Here is a 27727-nt window from a genome sequence, read left to right as displayed (position 1 = left end):
CCACACAGACAGTGACCCAGAGCTGGGATCGAATCCGGGACCTCGGAGCCATAGGCAGCAGTGCTAACCACTGCACCACTGTGCTGCCCCTTTTAAATACATTTTAATATACTCACCTCCCCCCACAAAGTTAGTATAGCCCCCAGGGAGAGAGGGACATGCCTGGGAAGTGCCAATCTGGCAATTAGGGTAGTTTATAAGGCACCACCCTGCCACAGTGATGGCGTAAACCATGCTCCCTGAATTATTTTTTCCAGAGGCTTTAGATCTGGACTAAGAAGTTTGCTGTGCAGCTGGAGAGCTACACACCAGGTTTCAGTCAGAGCTGGCACCCTGCCCAAGGAGCGAGGTGCCCAGCAGCAGTGAGGTGATGGGTTGGTAACTCACTGACCAAGTTCAAGCCAAAGCAAACAGACTGACCCATATCCACACAGGTTAGAAAACAGTCACTACCGCTTTGGCTGCTGTTGAGGGCCAGAGGCCAATAAAATGTCTTAAATTTGCCATCCTCATCCTCCAATTTCTGCATTGTCCTGCCCCTTCATATCTCTTAACTCCCAGCCCGACAGCCCTCATAGAACACTGCGTTCCTCCAACCTTAGCCTCTTGAGCATTCCTATTTCCTTTGCCCCACCATTGGTGGCCTGAGCTCCAAGTTCTGTAATTCCCTTTGTCAGCTTTGACAAAGGAGTCATCTGGACTCGAAACATTCGCTCTTTTCTCTCCCTACAGATGCTGCCAGACTTGCTGAGATTTTCCAGCATTTTCCCTTTTGTTTCTGTAATTCCCTCCCTAGACCTTTCACCTTTCCCACCTTAAAAACATTCCTTAAAACCTAACTCCTGAACCAAGATTTTGATCACCTAGCCTAATATCATCTTATGTGGCTTGTTTTCTAATTCTAAGATCCATTCTAGTATCTCCTCCATGGGTTCAATTTCAGTTCCTTTGGTTGTGCTCCTGTGAAGGGACTCGGGGTGTTTCATTATTTTATTATGTTAAAGGTGCTATAAAAATCCAAATTGTTCTGTGATAAAGTCAAGACTGTGTTGAAAAGGGAATTAAATACTGTGCAAGGATGTAACGGTTCAGCCTGTTGACCGTGTTCACATTGAAACCATCCTTTTTATTGTATTTGTTGTTCAATTTTCACCCATTGGCTGTGCCTGCTCCAGGCTGAGCATTGGAATCCAGCCCGGTTTACTCCAGGTGTAACGACCAGAGAGCCATACAGCAGCTGAAACTCCGCATCTCCTATCGCTGGAACTTCCGTAGTGAAGATCAAGCTTTCCAACAAAAAGTTTATAATCATGTGGCCTTTTGCCGATACCAAAAGAAATCCTGGGCTGGATTCTCCGCTCCACCACGCCACTTTTCAGCCTCGACTGGCCGGCGGGATTCTCCGTTCCTGCCCCCTGTACTTGGTTAGCCTCCAGTGAAGGGGAACTTTGTGTTGTTAGTGCTGTTTTTAAATTATACGCCTCTTCCTTAACCGCTGCAGCCTGACATTCCCCAATCGCCACTCTCCACCTCGTGGTGCCCAGAATTCATCTCTCAGTAACAAATTAATAATGTGGAGATGCCGGCGTTGGACTGGGGTGGGAACAGTAAGAAGTCTTACAACACCAGGTTAAAGTCCAACAGGTTTCTTTGGAATTAATTGCAATTACCTGCAAAGTATCATCTTGTACCATTGGCTTTGTCTTTATATGATGTGTTCACTCACCGGATGAAGGAGCTGCGCTCCGAAAGCTAGTGATTCCAAATAAACCCGTTGGACTTTAACCTGGTGTAAGACTTCTTACTGTAACAAATTAATGAGCTGGTGTCCTGGAGCTTTACCCGATAACTTCGGACTCTGAGGTGACGGAGCTGCCAACTGTGCCAGTCCTCCCCTTGTGTCATCTACAGATGGTAACATGTTGCAATTAACATTTTCAAGACAACCCTCCCAAGTTATTCTGTGAAGCCAGAATCGAGAGCTGAACCATTGACTGCACCTAACACCGTGCACACGTCAGCAGCACCAAAAGCATGTACTGCTCAGAGTGTTTCCATACAATCAGGATTTGAGAAGCAAACTGCATGCTGACTTTTTAATTGGTGCAAATATCTTCTTGTCACATTCATAGTCTCTGAGGTGCTGTAACCTTCATAATCTGCAATGTTAGTACCAGGGCAGCACGGTAGCATAGTGGATAGCACTGTGGCTTCACTGCGCCAGGGTTCCAGGTTCCATTCCCTGCTGGGTCACTGTCCGTGCGGCGTCTGCACATTCTCCCCGTGTCTGCGTGGGTTTCCTCCGGGTGCTCCAGTTTCCTCCCACAGTCCAAAGACGTGCAGGTTAGGCGGATTGGCCACGATAAATTGCGCTTAGTGACCAAAAAGGCTAGGAGTTATTGGGTTAGGGGAATAGGGTGGGTCGGTGCAGACTCGATGGACCGAATGGCCTCCTTCTGCACTGTATATTCTCTGTCATCCAGTTTCCTATCTGGTGAACTGTACCAAGGTGAAAGGCCCTTTTAAACTTATTAAATCATTGATTCTGGAACAGACAGCAAGCATTAATAGAACAATGATGTGTTCCAACAGTCTCGGTGGGGATCATGAGCGTTGTGTCTGAGTCTATATTTAGGATACAATCAAAAAAGGACCTCAGGATATCTTAAAACACTTTGCAATCGCTTAAAGACAAAATGTCGTCCTGATTGTAGGAAAAGCCTGTGCTAATTTCTGCACAGCAGGATCCCATAAACAGAAATGTAAAAGAACAAAGAAAAGTACAGCACAGGAACAGGCCCTTCGGCCCTCCAAGCCTGCACCAACCATGCTGCCCGTCTAAACTAAAATCTTCTACACTTCCAGGTTCTGTATCCCTCTATCCCTCTATTAGATGAACAGAGAGATCTCGGCATCCAGGTACATAAATCCCTGAAAGTTGCCACCCAGGTTAATAGGGCTGTTAAGAAGGCATATGGTGTGCTAGCCTTTATAAGCAGGGGGATTGAGTTTCGGAACCACAAGGTCATGCTGCAGCTGTACATAACTCTGGTGCGGCCACACCTGGAGTACTGCGTGCAGTTCTGGTCACCACATTATAGGAAGGATGTGGAAGCTTTGGAAAGGGTTCAGAGGAGATTTACTAGGATGTTGCCTGGTATGGAGGGAAGGTCTTACGAGGAAAGGCTCAGGGAATTGAGGTTGTTTTCGTTAGAGAGGAGAAGGCTGAGAGGTGACTTAATAGAGACATATAAGATAGTCAGAGGGTTAGATAGGGTGGACAGTGAGAGTCTTTTTCCTCGGATGGTGATGACCAACACGAGGGGACATAGCTTTAAATTGAGGGGTGAGAGATATAGGACAGATGTCAGAGGCAGTTTCTTTACTCAGAGAGTAGTAGGGGTGTGGAACGCCCTGCCTGCAATAGTAGTAGACTCGCCAACTTTAAGGGTATTTAAGTGGTCACTGGATAGACATATGGATGAAAATGGAATAGTGTAGGTCAGATAGGCTTTAGATGGTTTCACAGGTCGGCGCAACATCGAGGGCCGAAGGGCCCGTACTGCGCTGTAGTGTTCTATGTTCTATGTTCTATATTCCCATCCTATTCATGTATTTGTCAAGATGCCCCTGAAACGTCACTATCGTCCCTGCTTCCACCCCCTCCTCCGGCAGCGAGTTCCAGGCACCCACTACTCTCTGTGTAAAAATACTTGCCTCGTACATCTCCGCTAAATCTTGCCCCTTGCACTTTAAACCTATGCCCGATAATGGCCGAATAAGCTGTAATAGTGATGATAATTGAGGGATAAATGTTGGACTCAGAACAACAGGGGGGAATTCCTCTGTTCTTCTTATAAATAGTGCCCGAGCCATTTTACGTCCACCTGAGGTAAAAGATAGGGCCGTGGTTTAACGTCTCACACAAAAGGCAGCACCTCGGGCAGTACAGCACTTCCTCAGTACTGCACTGCTGTGTTATGGAGGTACATGACCTAGTCTCACAGTGAGAATTATAACCTCCTGATTCAGAGGCGAGAGTTATACAGCTGAGCCACGGCTGACAGCAAGCAGTGAACTGGAAACATTAAAAAAAAAAAAATTTAGACTACCCAATTTGTTTTTCCAATTAAGGGGCAATTTAGCGTGGCCAATCCACCTGCCCGGCACATCTTTGGGTTGTGGGGGTGAGACCCACGTGGACACGGGGAGAATGTGCAAACTCCACACAGACAATGTGTGGGATCGAACCTGGGTCCTCCGCGTCGTAGGCAGCAATGCTAACCACTGCGCCACCCAAGAACAGGAAAGGTACGCACTAAAATACGGGTGCAGAGGTGCTAATCACGCCGGTGGGGTGGTCTGTAGCTTGTCCTTTGTGTCTTCAGAGGAAGGGCTGCAGCAACCACAGAATATTGGCCGGGATTCTCTTTCCCCGTTGGCAGCACGTCCTCGTCCTTGGGTTTCACGGCGACGTGGGGTGGATTCAATGGGAAATCCCATTGTCAAGCGACAGGAAGAGAGAATCCGGCCGCCAGCGAACGCACAGCTTTGAGAAACACGTGGTTGGAACACCGGGGAATCCCGCCCGTTTTGTAAATGTGACTCCACCCCCTTCTCACGCTGCCAAAACTCACTCCGTTATCCCAATAGCCTAAGGAATGATACTTGCCCGACTGTGATGTCGAAGATGTTGCTTCCCACTGAGCTGGATACCGCCATATCCCCCAGACCTTTGCGAGCAACAATAACACTGGTGATGAGGTCCGGGATGGAGGTACCTGCAGCAAGGATGGTTAAACCCATTATCTCCTCGGAAATGCCAATCGTCTCGCCCACCTGGGTAAAAAGGAAATAGCTGTAAAATTACTGAGCTTCGACTGGACCAGGAGAGATACAAGATCACAGAATCTCACCAGTCTTCATACTCTTAACTTTGGAGTGAAAAGGCTCAATGATCGCTTACTGTGCGACTGCACTGCCTGCTGTAACAAGCTACAAACTCAAAGGCCACAGTTTTACTCAGCTGGTCAGTTGGATACTAAAGTTAGCCTCAGTGCCACTTAGATGGGTTGTGAAATATCAGCCAAGGTTCCTACTCGCACTGGAAAAGGCACTGATGACATTGAGTAAGACCAGGAGGAGATTGAACCTTCCACTGTCAAATAGTCTGTGACTCGGGCTTGCAAAAGAATCACAACTAACTAAACGGAGTGTCAGAAAGCTGCTTGGACCCTCTGACCCATATCCTGCACATTCGAGGGAGAGTCAATGCCTTGGGAACTGTGCTCCAGTGAGAATCAATCCCTTCAAGGAAGGACGAGAAGACATTTTTAAAAAGGAATGATTGCAAAGTCTGTTTACAGGAGAAACGGCTTACCCTTCACTCCCAGTGGATGGAATATATGAAATCGAGCTATTTGTCTAACTCAATTGAACAGGATTCTGCTGAAACAGATACTTTTCCAGATTTGTCATGTATGAAATTCATAATCCAAGCAGAAGATTTCAATACAAAAGTGTGAATGTTTGCTAGTAACTTGGGCAACAGTAAATACGATGAGGAGACAGTGACTTCATGGTAATGTCATTGGGCTGGTAATCCAGAGACCCAGGCTAATGCCCTCGGGATATCAGTTCAAATCCCTCCATTCAATTAATAAAATCTGGAACTGAAAGCGAGCATCAGAAATGGTGCCATGAAACAATCACACTGCTTGTCGTGAAAACCCATCTGGTTCACTAAACTGGGAAGGGAATCTGCCGTCCGTGCCTGGTCTGACCTACATGTGACTCCTGACCCACAGCAACTGTCCCCTTGGAAATGGCCACGCAAACCACTCAGTTTAAAGGCAATTATAATAATAATCTCTATTGTCACAAGCAGGCTTATATTAACACTGCAATAAAGTTACTGTGAAAATCCCCTAGTCACCACATTCCAGCGCCTGTTCGGGTACACAGAAGGAGAATTCAGAATGTCTAAATTAACTAACAGCACGTCTTTCTGGACTTTTAGGAGGAAACTGGAGCACCCAGAGGAAACCCACGCAGACACGGGGAGAACGTGCAGACTCCGCACAGACAGTGACCCAAGCCGGGAATCGAACCCGGGTCCCTGGCGGTGTGAAGCAACAGTGCTAACCACTGTGCTACCGTGCTGTTTTCGACAGCTGGAGACCAGCGTCGATATTAAAGTGCAGACTATAGGAATCCTTCTCCAAAGAGAACATTTCTCACTGTATGGTAATGTAGGATTTGCTCTAGTTGGTTGTGTACTTCAAGCCAAGTCACATGAGTTCCAATCGCTACTCAAATATCCAGAGATTAAAAGTTAATTTTCAGTAACACTCCACATACCTGGTGAGCCCACCACACCATCAAGTATGAAAAAGCGCCTATCCATAAAATAGATCCAAGAAAGGTTCCAATAAAGTATTTCTTTGAAGCCTATTGAAAAATAAAATCAGATATATCACAGATATTCTATGCTCCCCAATCTCAGGGAAAAGCAACATTTTAAAGGGGGGGGTGATTTGATGTAATTTAATTTGGGGTTTTCAAGAATCATAATGGTACAGAAGGAGGCTATTTGGCCCATTGAACCCATGCTAGCTCTCTGTAGAGACGTAGTCAGTCCCATCCACCCATTCTGTACCCATAATCTTACAAATTTATTTCCCTTGTGTGCCGATCCAAATGCCCTTTTAACATCTTTGGTTGCCACCATCCTCATATGCAGTGAAACCAGGTCGTTACCATAGATCCTTCCAATGTGTGATGATCAGACCTCATGTGGTTTCTGATTTAAACATCACTTGCTCTGTTACGAGTGACTAATTTTCCACACAATCCTTTCTCACTCACTCTATTTCGAACATCAGGCACTGTGAGCCAGAGTGGGAACACGATGGGCAACAAGCACAGGTAAGTGATCTGTTTCCGCCGGGTGTCCGGCCATTCAAGACTCAAAGGTTCTTCATCTTTGGATTCCTTATCATCCTCTTCTTTGTTGTCCTCATCATCATCACTATCTTCATCACTGTCATCATCGCTATCATCATCATCGCTACCATCCGAATCGCCATCGCCATCATCATCGTTTGCATTGCCTTTTCCATCACCTTCATCCTTTTCATCATCTGCTTTCTAATAACAAATTAAATTACTTCATATCAGAAATGCAATGATTGATTGAAAACATTTGCTATACATTGATAATGATGGCTCTTAATTGTGATTTAAGCTATGTTCAGGCATCAGATGTATGAAGATTTTTGAATGTACAATGTAACGCATGTGCAGCAGGTATGTGTAACAGAAGGCATCAGCTCATTCTCTCCAGTACATCTCCTGAGTTGAGGACTGAACGTCAACACCTTTCCATTGTTTAAAGTTCTAATAAAATCCTGGATGTAGTCAGGTAGAACCAAACTCAGTTCACTTTGAAACAAGGGCTAGCCAGAACTTTACAGCTCTCCTGGGAATGGGCTGTCAGGCAGGTGGGTGGGAGAGGGGGGTGGGTGGGTGGAACACTGGGTGGCAAAGAAAAGGGGGGGCCATACCCATCACCTACCCACCTCCATTAGTAGGTGCTGTTTCCCTTGACAACAGGGCAAGTGAGTTCTGGCAGTCCACCTCTGAAATGGATTCCACCAGCTTCTGTCGCTCTGCCCACGATGGCTTCACCACTGCCTGGCCACCAACCCCCCACCCACCAAGCTGGTGAAACTGACCCTCTGGAGACCTGCCCAATTCTGGGCACCCCCAAGTACCTAAAATGAGACACTGCCAAACGAAATGGCAGAACCCCCTCCGCCCCGACTCCCACTCCCGGAAAGGAGACCACAAAGTACTCAGTTTTCCAGAAATTGGATTTGAACCCTGAAAACATCCCAAATCTCTGGAGTGGGAGCTCTGAAATATACAAGTCATCAGCATGTAAGGACACTCCATGTTTCACCCCCCCCCCCCCCCCCCCCCTTCACTATACTCTTCCACAATCCCAAGCTCCTCAGCGCAATGGCCAAGGAGAAGCCAATGGACACGGGGCCATCCCTGTCTCACACCCGGTGCAATGCAAAGAACCTTTCATTCATATTCCTGAAAGACGTGCTTGTTAGGCGAACTGAACATTCTGAATTCTCCCTCTCGGGGCTTTTCACAGTAACTTCATTGCAATGTCAATGTAAGCTTACTTGTGACGCTGATATAAAAAAGATTTATAGTAGTTAATCTCCACCCCCCCCCCCCCCCCCCACCCCTGCCCCCGCCCTCCCGAGGACTACCTTAAGGGCTTCCCACAACGCGGAAGTTGAGTTTGACTAACTTTTATTAACTTTTACATAGTCTCCTGAAGTGAACGTATTGTATTAACCATTCACTATGTATGTAACTGTACCACGCAGTTGCCCATGAGGGCTCCACCTATGGACCATTGTACGATATTACATGGAATGTATCAGGTTGGTGCCTTTGTGGGCTCCGCCCCTGGCTCCGCCCCTTGAGGGGAGGTATAAAGAGCAGCAGCCCTGTAGGCGGCTCTCAGTAGCAGATCAGTCCCAGGCAGGCACTGTTCTAGTCGATTAAAGCCACAGTTTACATCCACTCTCTGTTTCGCGTGAATTAATGGTCGCATCATCGCCAATGACAATGGACGTGCGTTCACTAAGTTTCTTGTCCCCTAATAATGTTGTGTCCAACCTCCATGTCAGATGCTGGGAGGGGCCTGATTCTAGAGCCAAATAAACAAAGTGGAGGGTATGGTCCGAAATCACAATCGCTGAGTACTCAGCAGCAACCACAGAGGAGAGAAAAGACCGATCCACCACAAAAAATCAACCCGCTTGCCCACCTGGTGCACATGTGAGAAAAACGAAAAATCTTCATCACCCGAGTGCAAAATGCGCCACCAAATCAAATGACAAGAGTAAATAAATAATCTGCAGACACCATTAACAAACTACGCCCAAACCCCTTCCCCCTTGCCCCCGCTCTCGGATAATTCCACATCGAAATATGCATTCAAATAAAAGCAAGACAAACACATACAACTAAAATCTGCTTCGAACAGACTGAAACAGAACAAGAGCCCTGAGCTCATTATCTAAAAAAACTACGATACAGAGCTGCAGTCAACCTCAACACCTCCCGTTAGCTAACCCTTAGGCTAGCAGGGAGGCTCCCAACTAGAGTTAAGAAAAATGGTTACAAACAACAAAATACTAAAACCCATAAACCACTGCGCTCAAAACAATCAAAACAGATCCTCACATAAACCCTAAAGCTGAGCACAAACTGTAAAAATTCAACTCGAACAGGAAAATACAAAATTAAACATGGGACCCCAACAATTCAACATGCTCGGTCCCAGCACCTAAAAAACTCACTCAGACTGCGCCAAACCTGTGTTTCTTAACAAAAGAGTCCGCCTCTCCCAGCACATGAAATAAATAGTCCTTTCCCTGGAAAGTCACTCTAAGCCATGTCGGGTACACCAGACTAAAGCAGATTCCACTGTTGGATAGGGCGGTGGTGGCTTTGTGGAACGCAGCCCTCTTCTTTGCCAGCTCCGGTCCCATATCTTGGTCAATGGCATGGCCTTCCCATTTAAAGTCACGATGCTTCTTCGTCCATCTCTGAACCCGCTCTTTCTCTTTGAAGCAATGGTTTTTCACTCAGGGTTTGATTTGTCATCAAGGGGTGTGGCGATTTTAATGAGGAAAAAAATAGTATTCGTGAGTGCGAAGGAGGTGAGGGATCCAGGTGGGAGATATGTGATTGTGAGTGGGGTATTGGAAGGGGCACCGGTAGTGTTGGTAAATGTGTCTGCCCCAAATTAGGATGATGTGGGTTTTATGAAGGGGTTGCTGGCAGCAATCCCAGATTTGGCCACGAACCAGTTGATCATGGGAGGAGATTGTAACTGTATCCTGGAGCCGAGGGTGGATAATCGAGCCCCAGGTCGATGGGTAGGGTACGAATGGGGAGGGAGCTCGGGGGGGGGTTATGGAGAGGATGGGTATGGTGGATCCATGGCACTTTCAGAACCCAGGGGGAAGGGAGTATTCCTTCTTTTCACACGTCTATAAGGTGTATTAGAGGATTGATTACTTTGTAGTGAGTGGGGGGATTTTGGGTGGAGTGGAGGGGGCAGAGTTTGTGGGGTTAGTTATCTCGGACCATGCACCCCACTAGCTGGATATTCGGCTCAGTACGGGACGAGAGCAGAGGCCCGGGTGGAGGTTTGACTCGGGGTTGTTGGCGGATGGAGGCTTTTGTGATAAGGTGCGGGGGGTGATTAGGGATTATGTGGAGTTCAATCAGAATGGGGGGGTGTCGGCGGGCATTTTTTGGGAAGCACTGAAGGCAGTGGTCCGGGGAGAAATTATCTCATTTACGTTTCATGCGAATAAGGAAAGGAGGGCGGAACATGACCGTCTAGTGAGCGAGATAGTGGAGGTGGACAGGGAATATTCAAGGGTGCCCACCGTGGAGGGATTGGCAAGGGGGAAAAAGTTGCAGGGGCAATTTGAGAGGCTGTCAACAGGCGAGGGCGGCAGGGCAACTGCGTAGGGCAAGAGGGGCTCAATACGAGTATGGGGAGAAGGTGAGCTGCATGCTGGGGCACCAGCTGTGGAGGCAGGCTGCGTCCAGGGAAATATTGAAGATCCGGACTGGGGCTGGGGATGTGGTGTCAGAGCCAGGGAAGATAAATGAGGCATTTAGGGAGTATTACCAGGGACTTTATGAGGCAGACCCAGGAGGAGAGGAGGGGGACATGGGGCGGTTTCCGGACGAGTTGGAATTTCCCCAGGTGGAGGAAGCAAGGAGGCAGGCATTGGAGGGGCCCCTGGGGTTGAGGGAGATGCTGGACAGCATCAGGGGTATGTAGTCGGGGAAGACCCCTGGGCCGGATGGGTACCCAGCAGAATTTTATAAGGAATTTGCGGCGGACCTGGCACCACATCTGTTGGGGGCGTTTAATGAAGCACTGGAGAAGGGGGAGTTGCCGGAGATGATGAAGCAGGCAGTAATCACACTAATCCCCAAAAAAGGGAAGGATCCTGTGGAATGTGGGTCGTTTAGACCCATATCACTATCGAACACGGATGTGAAAGTATTGGCTCAGTTGTTGACGGGGAGGATGGAGGATTGTGTCCTGGGGGTAGTTGCAGAAGATCAAACAGGCTTCGTGAAGGGCAGGCAGCTCGCGAGTAATATAAGACGGCTGATGAATGTGGTGATGAATCCGTCGAGAGCTCTGGTACCGGAGGTGGTGGTGTCCATGGACGCGGAGAAAGCATTTGATCGGGTGGAGTGGCGGTACTTGTTTGAAGTTTTGGGAAGGTTTGGGTTTGGGCCGAGATTTGTGGCATGGGTGCGGTTGCTGTATGTGGCGCCAAGAGCGAGGGTGAGGACGAATGATATGAGCTCACAAAGCTTTGACTTTCACAGGGGTACGAGGCAGGGGTGCCCGCTATCGCCGCTGCTGTTTGCGCTGGCCATAGAGTCATTGGCGATGGCTCTCAGGGGGTCGGCAGAGTGGCAGGGGATAATGAGGGGACAGAGGGAGCATTGGGTGTCGCTCTGTGCCGATGACCTCTTGCTGTATGTTTCGGATCCGTTGGAGAGTATGGGAAGGATTATGGGCCTGTTGCCGAGGTTTGGAGGGTTCTCGGGATACAAGCTGAATGTAGGGAAAAGCGAGGTATTCCCGGTGAATGAGCTGGCACAGCGGGCTAATTTAGGGGGGATGCCATTTACGGTAGCGAGGGATAGGTTTAGGTACTTGGGGATTCGGGTAGCGAGGGAATGGACTGGGCTCCATAAGTGAAACTTAACAAAGCTGGTGGAGGAGGCCAGGGAGGATCATAAGAGGTGGGATACACTGCACTTAACGTTGGTGGGGAGGGTCCAAGTGGTGAAAATGAATATTCTGCCGATGTTCTTGTTTATCTTTCAGGTTCTCCCGATCTTTATACCAAAGGCCTTTTTTCGGAAAGTGGACACAATCATCTCTGACTTTGTATGGACGGGGAAGGTGCCGAGGGTGGGGAGGACCCTGCTACAGAGGCAGCAGGGGGGGGGGAAGGTGCCGAGGGTGGGGAGGACCCTGCTACAGATGCAGCAGGGGGGGGGAGGGGGGTTGGCATTGCCAAACTTGCTTAATTATTATTGGGCGGCGAATGTGGACAAGGTGCGGCGGTGGTGGGAAGGAGAAGGGGTAGAGTGGGTTAGGATGGAGGAGGAATCTTGTAAGGGGTCTAGTTTGAGGGCTATGGTGACGGCAGCATTGCCAATGGCTCCGAGTAGGTATTCAGGGAGCCCAGTGATGCAGTCCACGGTGAAGATATGGAATCAGCTGAGGAGGCATTTTAGGGTGGAAGGGATGTTGGTGCTAACACCGCTGTGCGAGAATCATGGGTTTGAGCCGGGGGGATGGATTGTGTGTACAGGAGGTGTAGGGAAGTGTGGCTGGTCAAGGTGAGGGATCTGTATTTGGAGGAAGGGTTTGCCAGTCTGGAGGAGCTAAGGGAGAGGGTAGAGCTGCCGAGGGGAAGTGAGTTCAGGAATCTACAGGTTAGGGACTTTGCACGAAAGGTCTGGAAGGGGTTCTCTAGATTGCCGGGATACATCCTGCTGGAGTGACTGCTGCTTCCGGATGTGGAAGGGGAGGGAAGAATTATGGATATATATAAGTGGCTGGGGGAGCAGGGAGGTGAGCGGGTGGTGAAGATCACGGAGAAATGGGTAGCAGAGTTGGGAATGGAGATCAATTGGGGAGTATGGAGTGAGGCACTGCGAAGGGTAAACGGGACCTCCTCACAGGGTGCATGACTCTGGCGAGAATGAGTGGGTTCTTTCAGGGAGTAGCAGATGAGTGTGAGGGGTGTGGGTGGGGCCAGCGAATCATGCTCACATGTTCTGGGGTTGTGAAATTGGGAAGATTCTGAGCGGAGTGTTCATGGTCTTAGCCAGGATAGTGGAGGAGGGAGTGGACCCGGACCCGGACCCTTTGGTGGCGATATTTGGGGTTTCAGAGAAGCCGGAGCTCATGGAGAGGAGGAAGGCCGATGTCTTGGTCTTCGCCTCTCTGATTGCACGGCGGTGAATTTTGCTGGAGTGGCGGTCGGCATCGCCACCGGGGTTACCAGCATGGTTGGGTGACCTGTATGACTTTCTGCGATTAGAGAAGATAAAGTATGAGTTATGGGGCTCTTCAGAGGGGTTTGAGAAAAGGTGGGGGATGTTTGTGACCGTGTTTGAGGAGCTGTTCATCGCGGGAAGGTGTGTGTGATGGGGAGGGGGGGGGGGGGGGGGGGGGGGGGGGGGGGGGGTGAAAAAGGAGAAAAATCTGTACAAACTGTATAGTTGATTGTTGGGAAGAATGTTTCCCGGGGTGTTTATTTGTTGTAACCTACTTTGATACAAGTTTGAATAAAATGCGTTTTAAAAAAAATAATAATAATAATACAAATAATAATAATAGTTGAAGTGGAAAAAGAGTAGATCCTTTTGGGCCACTTACTTTATCGTTGGCAGAATTATCTTCATCTTCAGCACCTTCTCTCGGTGAGGATGGGGTGGGTGGATCAGTTGGGGGGGTAACGTCAATATTCACTGAATTGGGGAGATCTGTCTCCTCCTCTGTCCCCTTCTCCTCTGTCGCTTCCTCCTCTGTCACCACCTCCTCTGTCGCTTTCTCCTCTGTCGCCTTCTCCTCTGTCGCCACCTCCTCTGTCGCTTTCTCCTCTGTCGCCACCTCCTCTGTCCCCTTCTCCTCTGTCGCTTTCTCCTCTGTCGCCACCTCCTCTGTCCCCTTCTCCTCTGTCGCTTTCTCCTCTGTCGCCTCCTCCTCTGTTGACTTCTCCTCTGTTGCTTTCTCCTCTGTTGCCTTCTCCTCTGTCGCCTTCTCCTCTGTCTTCTTCTGCTCAGTGTCTCCATCTACAAAACAGGACCATAATCTTCAGGATCTAATTGCTCTGCTTTATTCTTTATGTTCATTATAAAGACAGACATTATTTCAGTATCACAGTTTTCATTTTTGCTAAAATCCAGCAACAACTGGAAATCATGCTCTAAAATTTTAATTCAGTTTGATGAATAAAACAACTTGCAAATGAAACTCTGGGGCCAATAAAAATGACCGTTGAAATATTGTAAAAACCTAATCTGTTCACTAATGTTCTCAAACAAGCAAACTTGATGTCCTCACTTGTCTATAAATGGTTTAAAATTACTTCAGTCCCCACCAATTGTTGACTTTTTTTCCCAATTAAGGGGCAATTTAGCGTGGCCAATCCACCTACCCTGCACATTTTTGGGTTCTGGGGGTGAAACCCACGCAGACACGGGGAGAATGTGCAAACTCCACACAGACAGTGACCCAGAGCCGGGATCGAACCTGGGTCCTCAGCGGCGTCAGGCAGCAGTGCTAACCACTGTGCCACCGTGCCTACCCTCCAAATGTTGACTCTTTACTACCCTTGGATGTGCAAGCCCCTTATCAAACTGCTACGAATGAATCATAGAATCCCTATAGCGCAGAAGGAGGATATTCGAACCATCAAGTCCGCACCGATCCTCTGATAAAGCAGCCCACCAGGCCCACTCTCCCACCCTAACCCTGTAACCCAATCTAACCTGCACATCTTTGGACTGTGGGAGGAAACCGGAGCACCCGGAGGAAACCCACGCAGACACGGGGAGGATGTGCAGACTCCACACAGACAGTGACCCAGGCCAGTCCCAGAAGGCAGTCCACCACCACCTTCTCGGAGCATCTAGGAGTGGAAACTATCGATAGCGATATCCCTCTCTCGAGACTAAACGTTTTTAAATGACCTTAAAAGATGCACTGACGATAGTCACGTTTAAGGGGCATCTTGACAAATACATGAATAGGATGGGAAAGAGGGATACAGACCCCGGAAGTGTAGGAGATTTTAGTTTAGACGGGCAGCATGGTCGGCACGGGCTTGGAGGACCGAAGGGCCTGTTCCTGTGCTGTACTTTTCTTTGTTCTTTGTTCACTTAAAGTCAGCCAGATTGATACTTAATAAGTAGACATTGTAATCTCGAAATTCTTCTATAATTTTCCCCTGCCCACTATTGTAATGGAGGTGGTTAGATGTTCATTTTAACACTATGGTGAAAGGGATTTCAAATCAAAATAACAAGCATTCCTCCTCAAATATTGCCAACAGCCATTTCTCCATTTTCAGGCGAGTGATGTGACTTTTATTATTTCATTACTACTTTGCGTTAATAGTTTTTCAGGCCTGGCTGCATCTCATCTTCTTCAAAGAATGCAGCTAGAATAGTTTGTTTTTTTTTTTTTTATAAATTTAGATTAGCCAATTATTTTTTTCCGATTAAGGGGCAATTTAGCGTGGCCAATCCACCTACGTTGCACATTTTTGGGTTGTGGGGGCGAAACCCACGCAGACACGGGGAGAACGTGCAAACTCCACACGGACAGTGAGCAGCTAGAATAGTTAACAAAGACTTTGAGGAGTGGGATTTACCAACCCCCCTGCCCCCCACCGTGTTGTGTTTTCTAGCAGCTGATGGTCGCCATTGGCAGCACTAGAATGTTCCGCCAGCGGAGGGCGAGAAAATGCAGCCCCTTCCTTTTTAATTCTTTAATCCAATGTTCACGAACATATTTTATATTTTCAACTTGTCAGGGCAGCACGGTGGCACAGTGGGTTAGCACTGTTGCCTCACAGCGCCAATGACCCGGGTTCGATCCCGGCTCTGGGTCACTGTCCGTGTGGAGTTTGCACATTCTCCCCGTGTCTGCGTGGGTTTCACCCCCACAACCCAAAGATGTGCAGGGTAGGTGGATTGGCCCCGCTAAATTGCCCCTTCATTGGGAAAAATGAATTGGGTACTCTAAATTTAAAAAAAAAAAATTTTCAACTTGTATTTTAGTTAAAATTTGCTGTTTCACAAGTGGTATAGATATATATATATTTATATGACATATACAAACATATTTAACACAGACATATAAACATACATGTATAAATAAGCATATATAACATATATATGTGTATAAATAAGCACATGTAACATATATATATAACATATATTTGGACAGGAATAGAGCAGCTGGTCAATCTTGCCTATCCTGTAGCGTTGTGTTGCTTCTACAACACCTCATGACTCCTTACTCACCTCGCTGCCAGTTAGTCCCCCATTATAGGCAGAATATCAGAATCCAATTAGGGAATATAATTTCTGAAATATTCCCCTTCAATGCTTCTGGGTGATTGAAACTCGTCTGCAGACCAGCGCTGACAATTGGACATCGTGTATCAGCATTACCCAGTCCCGTATCCAAGTGTAATCACTGTAAAGTTCTTTCCTGGGGTATTGAATGATGCAGTATAGTAGCCTTTCAACTCTGGGACTTGGGTTTCATTAGATCTGAATTCTCTGACAGCTTCGACACTTTCCACGGAATTTGTTTGAAGAGTCCCAGCCTAGTATCTGGTTCCTGGTACTACACTAAATGAGCTCCCAGTTAAAACCCAGAATCACTTCTGAAACAATTAGGTACAGCACTGAAGGGGCTGTAATTGGATCGAAAGGGAAAATGCTGGAAAATCTCAGCAAGTCTGGCAGCATCTGTAGGGAGAGAAAAGAGCTAACGTTTCGATTCGAAACGTTAGCTCTTTTCTCTCCCTACAGATGCTGCCAGACCTGCTGAGATTTTCCGGCATTTTCCCTTTCGTTTCAGATTCCAGCATCTGCAGTAATTTGCTTTTATCTGGGCTGTAATTTGATGGGCTGAATGGCCATCCTCGTCTTTTATGAAGGGTAAATCATGTTTGTCTAATTTGATGGAGCTCTTCAAAGATATAACAAAGTGGATAATGGGGGTCTAATCAATGTCATGTATCTGGACTTGCAGGAGGCATTTCATACAAAACCACTCAAAAGGTCAATATATAAGTGAGATCCCACAGGGCTGGGGGTAATATATTCACTTATCAACTTCCAACAGGAAGCAGAGAGGATAAATGGGTCTTTTTCTGGTTGCCAAGCTGTAGCTAGTGGGGAGCCACATGGTTTGGTCCTTTGGGTAATAGCTATTTACAATCTATATCAATGGCTTGGATACAGGGACTGAAGGTCCTGTCGTCAAACTTGCGGACAACACTAAAATAGATTGGAAAGCAAGTTGCAATCAGAAGAAAATCACAAATGGATATGGACAGCTCAGAATGTCAGTTTAAGTGAGAAACCCGTCGTGAATCTCTGCAGCCGCAGAGAATCTGGGGGTGTGGTTTCTGTCATCACTCTGGGGGGGGGGGGGGGGGGGGGGTGTAGTGCCTGATAGAGCTGGTCAGAGAGCAGGGCACCATTGTGCCCCGGTCAGCGTTAGAAATAAACTCCTCCCCACCCACCCACCCATCCACGGACATAGGGGAATCCCTTTCGGCATTGGGGCAGTCCCACACTACACAGGCAAATGGGTAAGCTCCCTCCACATGCACTGAAGGGGAACTCTTCCCCCCCCCCCCCTCCCCCTCCCAATGGGCCCTTCAAATATTTCGCCCTGCTTCCAGTGACGGCCAACGGGGTCGCCAATGTTTTTGCCAATATATTAGTAGATTCAGGATGGTCAAGGGTAATGTGAGCCCTTAAGAAACAGAATATTGCAAATTAAAATCAGGAGTTGGTAGACTCATTGAGTAAATATTTTTGTACCAGTCTCCACGGGTGAGGAGGAGGACAGCATACCAGGAATTCCTGGCAAACTCATAACAAATCAAGGACTGGAACTCACTAAAGCTACTTAAGAAAGAAGAGAGAGTTAGAAAGAGTTCTCACTAAAGTGTGACAAATCGCCAAAACCCCAGGTTTGAAAAGAAATCGATGAGGAAATTACAGATGCTTTCGCCATCATCTGCCAAAGTTCCCTCGGTTCAAAACTTGCCTCTCCAAATTGGAAAACTGCAATTGTGTCTCCACCATTTAAGAAAGGTGAGGTAGAGAAACCAGGAATTCTGGGCCTTTAGTCTAACATATGTTGTGGGAACGTTATTGAAATCTATAATTAGGGACAGAGTACTTAACTTGCACTGATTAGAGACAGCCAACACGGATTTGTAAATAGAAAGTCATGTCTAATGAACCTAATTGAATTATTTGAGGAGGTAATGAAAGTAGCAGACAGGATGTTAATAGATGTTGCTTATGTGGATTTCCAGAAGGCATTCAATAAAATTCCATTTAAAAGACTGTAAACTAAATTTAAAGCATGTGTAATTGAAGCAAATTATTGACCACCTCGGGATTTTGATTAGGCAGCAGAAGACAAAGAGTGGGAATAATGGACATGTGCTCGCATTGGAAGAGGTCACCAGTGGTGAACTGTAATAATCTATCCTGGGGTCTCAGCTATTCAATTTATTAATTACTTGGCACAATCAGGACATAAAAAATTATGATACAGTAATGAGTGTTAATGGGAGCATAACATTATAAGGAGACATTGATAGACAGGAATGGATGAAACTGATGGTCATCCATTTAGAAACAAATAAGGGATCAATATGAGTATTAAATAAACAGGGTAAAGAATACTGAAGGTCCAAACAGACTTTGGAATCTGTGCAGACAGATCACTGAATTGCCGCAGCCAAGTACAAAAAAATAATTGAAAGACTAATGGAATTGTAAGGATGCACTGCACAGACTTCATTAGAAACACAATAGGTATTTATTAATGAGAAGAACAGTATAGCAGACACTTGGCTGAACCTAGTCCCCTACATGTCTCCTGCCTAAGAGAGGACTCCACCCCCTGGGGTGATTACCCACTCTAACTCCCAATTGGTCCCCCAGGCCAAATACTCAGCTGTGTTGCCGTGAAAGGGACAATCGCCACATCCCTCCCCCTTTAACTCCTTTATACTATCTTCAATAAGTAAGTTACTCCGTCTAAATTCTCACTAAACATTATATACATGAGTTAGACAATTATGAATCGAGTTAGAGAGGAGTTTTCTGTTTCTTGTAGAGTGGTATAATTCTGTTGTCTGAGATGCTTCCACACGATCGACATGAACAGGAACTGCAATGACGGGTACCTCTTCTGGCACATGAAGTTCATTACTATTTGCTTCCACGGAGACATCAGTTCAATCAGGTACTTCTATGTTTATGGGTTTCTTGAGGGCAACACTGATTGTTGGAGCATCTCTCTGCTCCTTGAGTGATCCACAGGTTTACAAACGATCCTTCCCTCCATGTCTGCTGGGATCCGGACTCAGGTACAACTTAACCCACGACCGAAGTTTCATATTCTGACCCCGTGTCATATTATGTACTTAACGTGTTGTACTGGTGATGGCTCATTGATGAGATCTTGAGGCTTGTGTTTAAACATAAACACTTTTATTGGTAAGCTTTAACTCTGTACAGTTCCAAACATAGACTACAGACTATAGATCACTTAGGTGCATGGTCAGTGGCGTGCAGAGGTCTGGTGATGCCCGGGGCAAATCTTGATTGTATGCCCCTAGGACTCAAGTATAAGGCCTAATATACTGAGAAATATTTTGAGAAAGGAAAACATTTTGAATATATAAACACAGATGAAACATGAAATAAACGCTTTATTTGATTTTAATATAAATTAATCAAATTTATTAAGTTCTTTTCCCCAAATGATACCTCCTGTCACAAAACACCTGAACGACTTCACTTTTTACATCAGCTGTGAGAAATTCTTTTTCAATGCTTATTAAAGCCAGGTTGGTCAGTAGCTCCTGTGACATAGAAGACCTCAGATATGTTTTTATTAATTTCAGTTTTGAAAATGACCTTTCACAGCTTGCGACTGAAAATGCGATTGTAAGCAGCAATCTGTATGAAACACACAGCATCGGAAAGACATCCCTCCCATACTGTAGTAAAGACTCCAGAGCATCTTTAGGATCAGGGGGAACTCTATTCCCTCCAGCTCGAAGGAGCATCACAAAATCAATAATTTTGTCATATAACTGAATTGCAACCACATCATTGTCATAATAATTTGCAAAGTCTGAACATTCCTTTTTTAATTTCTCTCTTTCTTGTTCATCTTCAATCACTCCTGAATTCAAGTTCAGAAGAAAAGAAAATCGGTCACTGAGTCTTTGAAGACGGACACTGCGGTCTTCAATTTCAGTTTTTAATCTGTTCACAATCTCTACCATTACTCTATTCATTTCTTCTTGTGCCGTCAGTCCACTATCTCTTGCTGACTCTCCAGGCATTATTCTTCTTCTCCTTGTTCGTGCAATTGGTATTCCCCAATTTTGACAATATTCATTGGCTAAATCTATTGCATTGTGGATAATTTCGTCATTCTTCAAATTCAAGATATGAATAAGTCCTGTCAGATCACAAGAAGCTTCATGGAACCCCATTTTCGGATCCTGCAAACGTTTTGAGACTTTATCCACTGATGATAAAACTGAGTACCAAAAATTTAATAAAGCTATAAACGGGAACTGTTGAATAGAGTTCAGTAGCGATCCTGCATCAGATTTAGTTTCCCTTGAAAATTCTCCTTCCAGCAGGTGTTGAAGGCTTGCAATAACGTTGTCACACTCTTCATGGATTACTTGCACAGCATCATGGCTGGAACTCCATCTTGTGTCACACTGTCTTTTCACAGTCCGAGTGACAAATGATTTTAACACTTCCCAACGAGAAGTAGATGAAGAAAAAAAAGTAGAGTTTTTCTAGAATGCCAAAAAATGTAACAACAACAGGTTGCACCTCACTTGCATGGACACAGGACAAATTGAGGCTGTGGTTCTCGCAGTTCACAAACACAGCTTTTGGGTTAACTTCAAGAATATTTTGTTGAACACCTCCTCTCACTCCAGCCATAACTGCTGCGTTATCATATGCTTGACCACGAGAGTCATTCATGGAAATTTTGTCTTCTTCCAATTTTTCCTGAATTTTATTTACCAGGCTGACTGCATCTTTCTTGTTGACTTGAAAAAATCCCAGAAATGTCTCCTTTATTTCTACTTTTCTGTTTTCATCAATATGAACGTAACGCAGAATTTCAGAAACCTGATCTTCATGGGCAATATCTGAAATGAATGAAATGAAAATCGCTTATTGTCACGAGTAGGCTTCAATGAAGTTACTGTGAAAAGCCCCTAGTCGCCACATTCCGGCGCCTGTCCGGGGAGGCTGGTACGGGAATCGAACCGTGCTGCTGGCCTGCTTGGTCTGCTTTAAAAGCCAGCGATTTAGCTCAGTGAGCTAAACCAGCATCTGGAGTTGAATCCAGCATTATGCTAAAATATTTTGCGTCCTTAATTTCGGAAATTATATTTTTCTTGACAGTTTCACCAAGAAGATTGATTATTTCGTTTTGAATTCTGTTGGACAAGTAGGTGACACTTTTTGGTTTCTCTTTCCCTCTCTGCAAGTGTTTTGCTAAGATGTCATCATATTTGGCCAAAAGTCTGATTGTTGCTAGAAAGTTTCCTGTATTTTCACTGACTGTCTCCCCTGGCTCTGATAACCCAGATATTCCTTCTCCTCGATGTCCACGATAGGCCAGATTCTGTTTTGCCAGAAAGGATATAACCTCGACAATCCGTTCAGTTATAGCTTTCCATCTTTTCTTTTCAGCAGACATTTGCTGTTGAAGTTCAGCATCTATCGTAGTTGAATGATGGAGTCGAACTACAAGGTTCAGGTATTCCCTCATGTGAGCTCTATGAGAAGGGCTTTTCTCATGGTCAGGTATTGTTGGATTTAATTTTCTCCAAGTGGAGAAACTGTCTTCCTTTCCAAAGTTTGACACAGACAACAAATGCTCCTTTGAAAACAAAAAGCAAACAAAACAGTAGCATGCTTTCCGATATGGAGAGTATAACAACCATTTTCTCTCCACAATTTCTCCGTTTGTGGAAACTTTATCAAACCACTGTTTGGAAAATGATCTCCCATCCTTCTCAGCAAATGGACCACTTTTATTCTGATATCTTTCAGGGCTATGTTGTAATATTGTCATCTTCAAATGATCTGGAATCGGTTTCTTCAAACAGCCAAAATCGCTTCTTTGCAAAAATATGCAAATATCTTCTTTATTTTCTTCACATGGATCATCATCCTGACAACGAGACTGAGGAGAGAGAGTATTATGTTCTGACCGAGCTGAATCCGTATCAGAAAAATCCTTCTCTGCACCCACATCATCTTTTACTTCTCCAGGTTCTCCTACTTCTTCTTTACTTCTTTTTATCCATGCATCTAATGCCCCTCTTTGATGGGACTCTTCTTCGACTCTGGCCCTCTTTTTTTCCTGTTCTGTGCTCCACTCGGTTGTACACGAAATACTCGTAACATTTCATTTTCTATCTCAAAAACCGTAAGACGCATGAGAAAATGGGAAGAAAATGGTAAACAATCGGTCAGTTGCTGACGGATAAACCATATTTCATTTCTTTGTTCCTTCGTATCAAATTATTTCACACTGATTCTCCACTGATAATTTTGTGCAATTTATATCATAGACTTGCAAATTAGTGGTATCTGTATTCGAATATTAGCATGTTAAGGAATAAATGTCTCCTATTCCGAGATTAAATGCCATAGCAGTCCTCTGATCATCCAGGCTTCACTCTTACTACATCCCACGTAAATATTTCATTAAATATCGCCAAAAAACCTATAAAAACCGTAGTTGCACCTGTTCTAGAGCTATTCACTGACCTGAGTAGGTAAAAGAACTAATCTAGATGCACAAAAAGCTGAAGAAAAGACGAGTTATGACTCGAGGAAACGCAGGAACGAACAGCCACGTCTGCTTGTTGCTTTTGATGGTTGCACCACGTACATCATGTGCATGCGTGTGGGGGGGATGGGGAGAAGGACCATTTTCTCTAGACAGAAAGGGTACACCATGTTAAAGGAATAAAGGGCTAACAACTGCCTCTGCAGTGTGGTGAGCCTCCAAAAATTGATTTATCACCGCTGAAATTTTAAAATTACTATCTTATTTCCTTCTCTGGGGCAGCACGGTGGCCTAGTGGTTAGCACAACCGCCTCACGGAACTGAGGTCCCAGGTTCGATCCCGGCTCTGGGTCAATGTCCGTGTGGAGTTTGCACATTCTCCCCGTGTCTGCGTGGGTTTCACCCCCACAACCCAAAAAATGTGCAGAGTAGGTGGATTGGCCACGCTAAATTGCCCCTTAATTGAAAAAAATAATTGGGTAATCTAAAAAATTTTTTAAAAATTTAAAAAAAAAAAAATAATTTTTTTTTTTCCTTCTCTGATTGGATGCCCCCATCCAATGGATGCCCGGGGCCAATGCACCGTCGCCCCCCCCCCCCCCCCCCCCCCCCCCCCCCCCCCCCTCTGCACGCCACTGTGCATGGTGCACCGAAAACAACCTCTCTCTAAATGTCGGAAAAACCAAGGAACTGATCATCGACTTCAGGAAGCGCAGCACGACACACACTCCCGTCTGCATCAATGGCTCCGAAGTGGAGATGGTCGATAGCTTTAAGTTCACGGGGGTCACCATCACCAACAGTCTGTTCTGGTCCACTCACGTTGATGCAACAGTCAAGAAAGCCCAACAACGTCTCTATTTCCTACGGAAGCTAAAGACATTCGGCATGTCTGCATCGACTCTCACAAACGTCTACAGATGTGCGATAGAGAGCATCCTATCTGGCTCCATCACAGCCTGGTGTGGCAACTGCTCGGCCGAAAATCGCAAGAAACTGCAGAGTTGTGGTGAACTCAGCCCAACGTATCACAAAAGACTTGCCACCCCCACATTGATTCTGTATACACCTCCCGCTGCCTCAGGAAGGCAGACAGCATTGTCAGGGACCCCTCCCCACCCAGGCATTGCCTTCTTCCAGACCCTTCCATCAGGCAGAAGGTACAGAAGTCTGAAGACCCGCACATCCAGACATAGGAACAGCTTCTTCCCCACAGCTACAAAACTCCTCAATGACTCCCCCTCGGACTGATCTGTTCCCTGTAAGAACACTATTCACGACGCCCTATGCTGCTCTTGCTCATGTATTTGCTTTGTTTGGCCCCTTGTTCCGCACTGTAACCAATCACTGTTTGTCGATGTACCATTTGTCAATGTTCCCTGTTGGTTATTCTTTTGTCTACTATGTACGTACGGTGTACGTTCCCTCGGCCGTAGAAAAACTGTACTCCGGTACATGTGACAATAAATCAAATCAATCAAATTAATACCTTGTCGCTCCCTATGACAACTTGCTCAATAATCTCACAGTCTCTCTCCCTGAGTTCCATATCTATCTCCTCGTTCTCTTGGGTGAAGACAGATGTGAAATATTCGTTCAACACCCGACCGATGTCCCCGGCTCCACCCATAGATTCCCCCTTGGTCCTTAATGGGCCATATTTTTTCCCTCGTTATCCCCGTCCCATCGATATACTTATAGAATATCTTGGTACTTTCCTGGCTTTTACCAGCTAGAGATTTCTCATATCCCCTCTTCCCTCTCCTAATTGCTTTCTTCAGTTCCATGCTGCACTCTCTGTACTCCACGAATGCCTATGTTGATTTGCTCCTCTTGTATTTATTAAAAGCCTCTCTCTCGCTTCTCATTGTATCCTGAATATCTCTGGTCATCCAAGGTTCTCTGGGCTTGTTACTCCTTCCTCTTACCCCAGAGGGAACATGTTGGGCCTGTACCCTCCCCATTTCCTCTTTGAACACCCCCCACTGCTCTTCTGTCGATCTTCCCACCAGTAACTTGTTCCAATCCAGCTTGGCCAGATCCTGCCTTATTTGACTAAAGTCTGCTCTCCCCCAATCCACGACCTTTTTCTGCAATTTGTCTATTTCCTTGTCCAGAACAAACTTAAATTGCAACAAGTTGTTGTCACTATCACTAAAATGCTCCCCCACTGTCACATCAACCACCTGTCTAATGGGGACCTCCTCATGGGGTCTTTCATTACCCTTTGTCTGGGGTCTTTCATTACCCTTTGTCTGGGGTCTTTCATTACCCTTTGTCTGGGGTCTTTCATGGTGAGTGGTGCATGGAATTGCAAAACAAGGGAAATAATAAGGGCAGCATGGTGGCGTAGTGGTTAGCCCTGCTGCCTCACAGCGCCGAGGTCCCAGGTTCAATCCCGGTTCTGGGTCACTGTCCGTGTGGAGTTTGTACATTCTCCCCGTGTTTGCGTGCGTTCCGCCCCCACAACCCAAAGATGTGCAGGGTAGATGAATTGGCCACGCTAAATTGCCACTTAATTGGAAAAAATTAATTGGGTATTCTAAATTTATTTAAAAAAACAAGGGAAATAATCAAAGAGAAAGCAACTCTTTACGTATCCGAGTGCCTGTCCTTCTACAATTCGTTTTCTGCTCCGATATTGATGGAAAGGACTTGGCTTTCTCCAAGTAATAAGATGGAGAGTTTGAGACTTCCGCTTGTGACCATGGAGTGATTGGTCACATAAAGGGCTGTTCCTGTTCAAAGTCACAGAAAAGGGCTCCTTTTCCCCAGATCCGGGTGGAATTTTGATGAAAAGGTGTAGGTGACTGTTAGAGGAGTAGTTTACCCCTGGAATGGTATGTCTTCTGATCACCGGACCCAGCAGAAAACAGTGAGAGGTTTGGCTGGAAAGCTGAAACAGGCTTGTGCTTCACAGACAGTCTCTTCCAGCATGCAGGCGGGGGAGGGGCAGGCTGGAAGGCCCCAGATACAGGAACTGATGACTTTTATCAAGGAGGAATTCCATAAACAGAGGAAAGAAATGCGTGAGGATCATGCAAAGGCCATTGCAGAAGCTGTGGCACCCCTGAAGACTACTTTGGGGCGGATGGAGAGGTGTTTGGAGGTGCAGGGGTCACAGATTCGGGAGATTGAAGGAGTGATCTCGGACCACAGCGATCGTGTGGTGGCTCTGGAGGCGGAGGTGGGGCTCCTAGGAGACCTTTGTAAAACACTGAGGGCAAAGGTGGAGTGGGGTATTGGAAGGGTCACTGGTAGTGTTGGTAAATGTGTATGCCCCAAATGGGGATGATGTGGGTTTTATGAGGGGGTTGCTGGCAGCAATCCCGGATTTGGCCACGCACCAGTTGATCATGGGCGGAGATTTTAACTGTATCCTGGAGCCGAGGGTGGATAGATCGAGCCCCAGGTCGATGGGTAGGGTACGAATGGGGAGGGAGCTGGGGGGGGGGGGGGGGTTTATGGAGAGGATGGGTATGGTGGATCCATGGCACTTTCAGAACCCAGGGGGAAGGGAGTATTCCTTCTTTTCACACGTCTAGAAGGTGTATTAGAGGGTTGATTACTTTGTAGTGAGTGGGGAGATTTTGGTTGGGGTGGAGGGGGCAGAGTATGCGGGGATAGTTATCTCTGACCATGCACCCCACTGGCTGGATATTCGGTTCAGTACGGGACGAGAGCAGAGGCCGGGGTGGAGGTTTGACTTGGGGTTGTTGGCTGATGGAGGTTTTTGAGATAAGGTGCGGTTGGCGATTAGGGATTCTGTGGAGTTCAATCAGAATGGGGGGGTGTCGGCGGGCATTTTTTGGGAAGCACTGAAGGCAGTGGTCCGGGCAGAAATTCTCATTTACGTTTCATGCGAATAAGGAAAGGAGGGCGGAACATGACTGTCTAGTGAGCGAGATAGGGGAGGTGGACAGGGAATATTCAAGGGTGCCCACCGTGGAGGGATTGGCGAGGAGGAAAAAGTTGGAGGGGCAATTTGACAGGCTGTCAACGGGGAGGGTGGTAGGGCAACTGCGTAGGGCAAGAGGGGTGCAATCCGAGTATGGGGAGAAGGCGAGCCGCATGCTGGCGCACCAGCTGCAGAGGCAGGCTGCGTCCAGGGAAATATTGAAGATCCGGACTGGGGCTGGGGATGTGGTGTCAGAGCCAGGGAAGATAAATGAGGCATTTAGGGTGTATTACCAGGGACTTTATGAGGCAGACCCAGGAGGAGAGGAGGGGGACATGGGGTGGTTTCTGGACGAGCTGGAATTTCCCCAGGTGGAGGAAGCAAAGAGGCAGGCGTTGGAGGGGCCCCTGGGGCTGAGGGAGGTGCTGGATAGTATCAGGGGTATGTAGTCGGGGAAGGCCCCTGGGCCGGATGGGTACCCGGCGGAATTTTATAAGGAATTTGCGGCAGAGAAAGCATTTGATCGGGTGGAGTGGCACCACATCTGTTGGGGGTGTTTAATGAAGCACTGGAGAAGGGGGAGTTGCCGGAGACGATGAAGCAGGCAGTAATCACACTAATCCCCAGTAAAGGGAAGGACCCAGTGGACTGTGGGTCGTTTAGACCCATATCACTATTGAACATGGATGTGAAAGTATTGGCTAAGTTGTTGGCGGGGAGGATGGAGGATTGTGTCCCGGGGATGGTTGCAGAAGATCAAACAGGCTTCGTATAGGGCAGGCAGCTCGCGAGTAATATAAGACGGCTGATGAATGTGGTGATGAATCTGGTACCGGAGGTGGTGGTGTCCATGGACGCGGAGAAAGCATTTGATCGGGTGGAGTGGCGGTACTTGTTTGAAGTTTTGGGAAGGTTTGGGTTTGGGCCGAGATTTGTGGCATGGGTGCGGTTTCTGTATGTGGCACCAAGAGCGAAGGTGAGGACGAATGATATAAGCTCACAAAGCTTTGACTTTCACAGGGGTACAAGGCAGGGGTGCCCGCTGTCGCCGCTGCTGT

At 46.6% G+C, this 27727-nt stretch overlaps 1 protein-coding gene across 4 annotated transcripts in view; it reads right to left on the bottom strand.

Moving 5' to 3' along the window:
* The window catches only part of slc24a1 (solute carrier family 24 member 1), a 108131-nt gene that overhangs the window by 1211 nt on the left and 79193 nt on the right, over positions 1-27727 (bottom strand). For all 4 annotated transcript variants that reach the window (XM_038813426.1, XM_038813428.1, XM_038813427.1 and 1 more), the window contains 4 exons: positions 13532-13947; positions 6868-7149; positions 6361-6450; positions 4673-4839 (listed from right to left, as the gene is read on the bottom strand). In XM_038813426.1, coding sequence (XP_038669354.1) covers positions 4673-4839; positions 6361-6450; positions 6868-7149; positions 13532-13947 — 955 coding nt within the window. The remainder of the gene's footprint in view (positions 1-4672; positions 4840-6360; positions 6451-6867; positions 7150-13531; positions 13948-27727) is intronic.

Source organism: Scyliorhinus canicula, chromosome 12, assembly GCF_902713615.1.
Source record: "Scyliorhinus canicula chromosome 12, sScyCan1.1, whole genome shotgun sequence".
NCBI classification, from domain to species: Eukaryota; Metazoa; Chordata; class Chondrichthyes; order Carcharhiniformes; family Scyliorhinidae; genus Scyliorhinus; species Scyliorhinus canicula.
The sequence above is the reverse complement of the archived record's forward strand: the minus strand, read 5'-3'. Positions and strand labels throughout refer to the sequence as shown.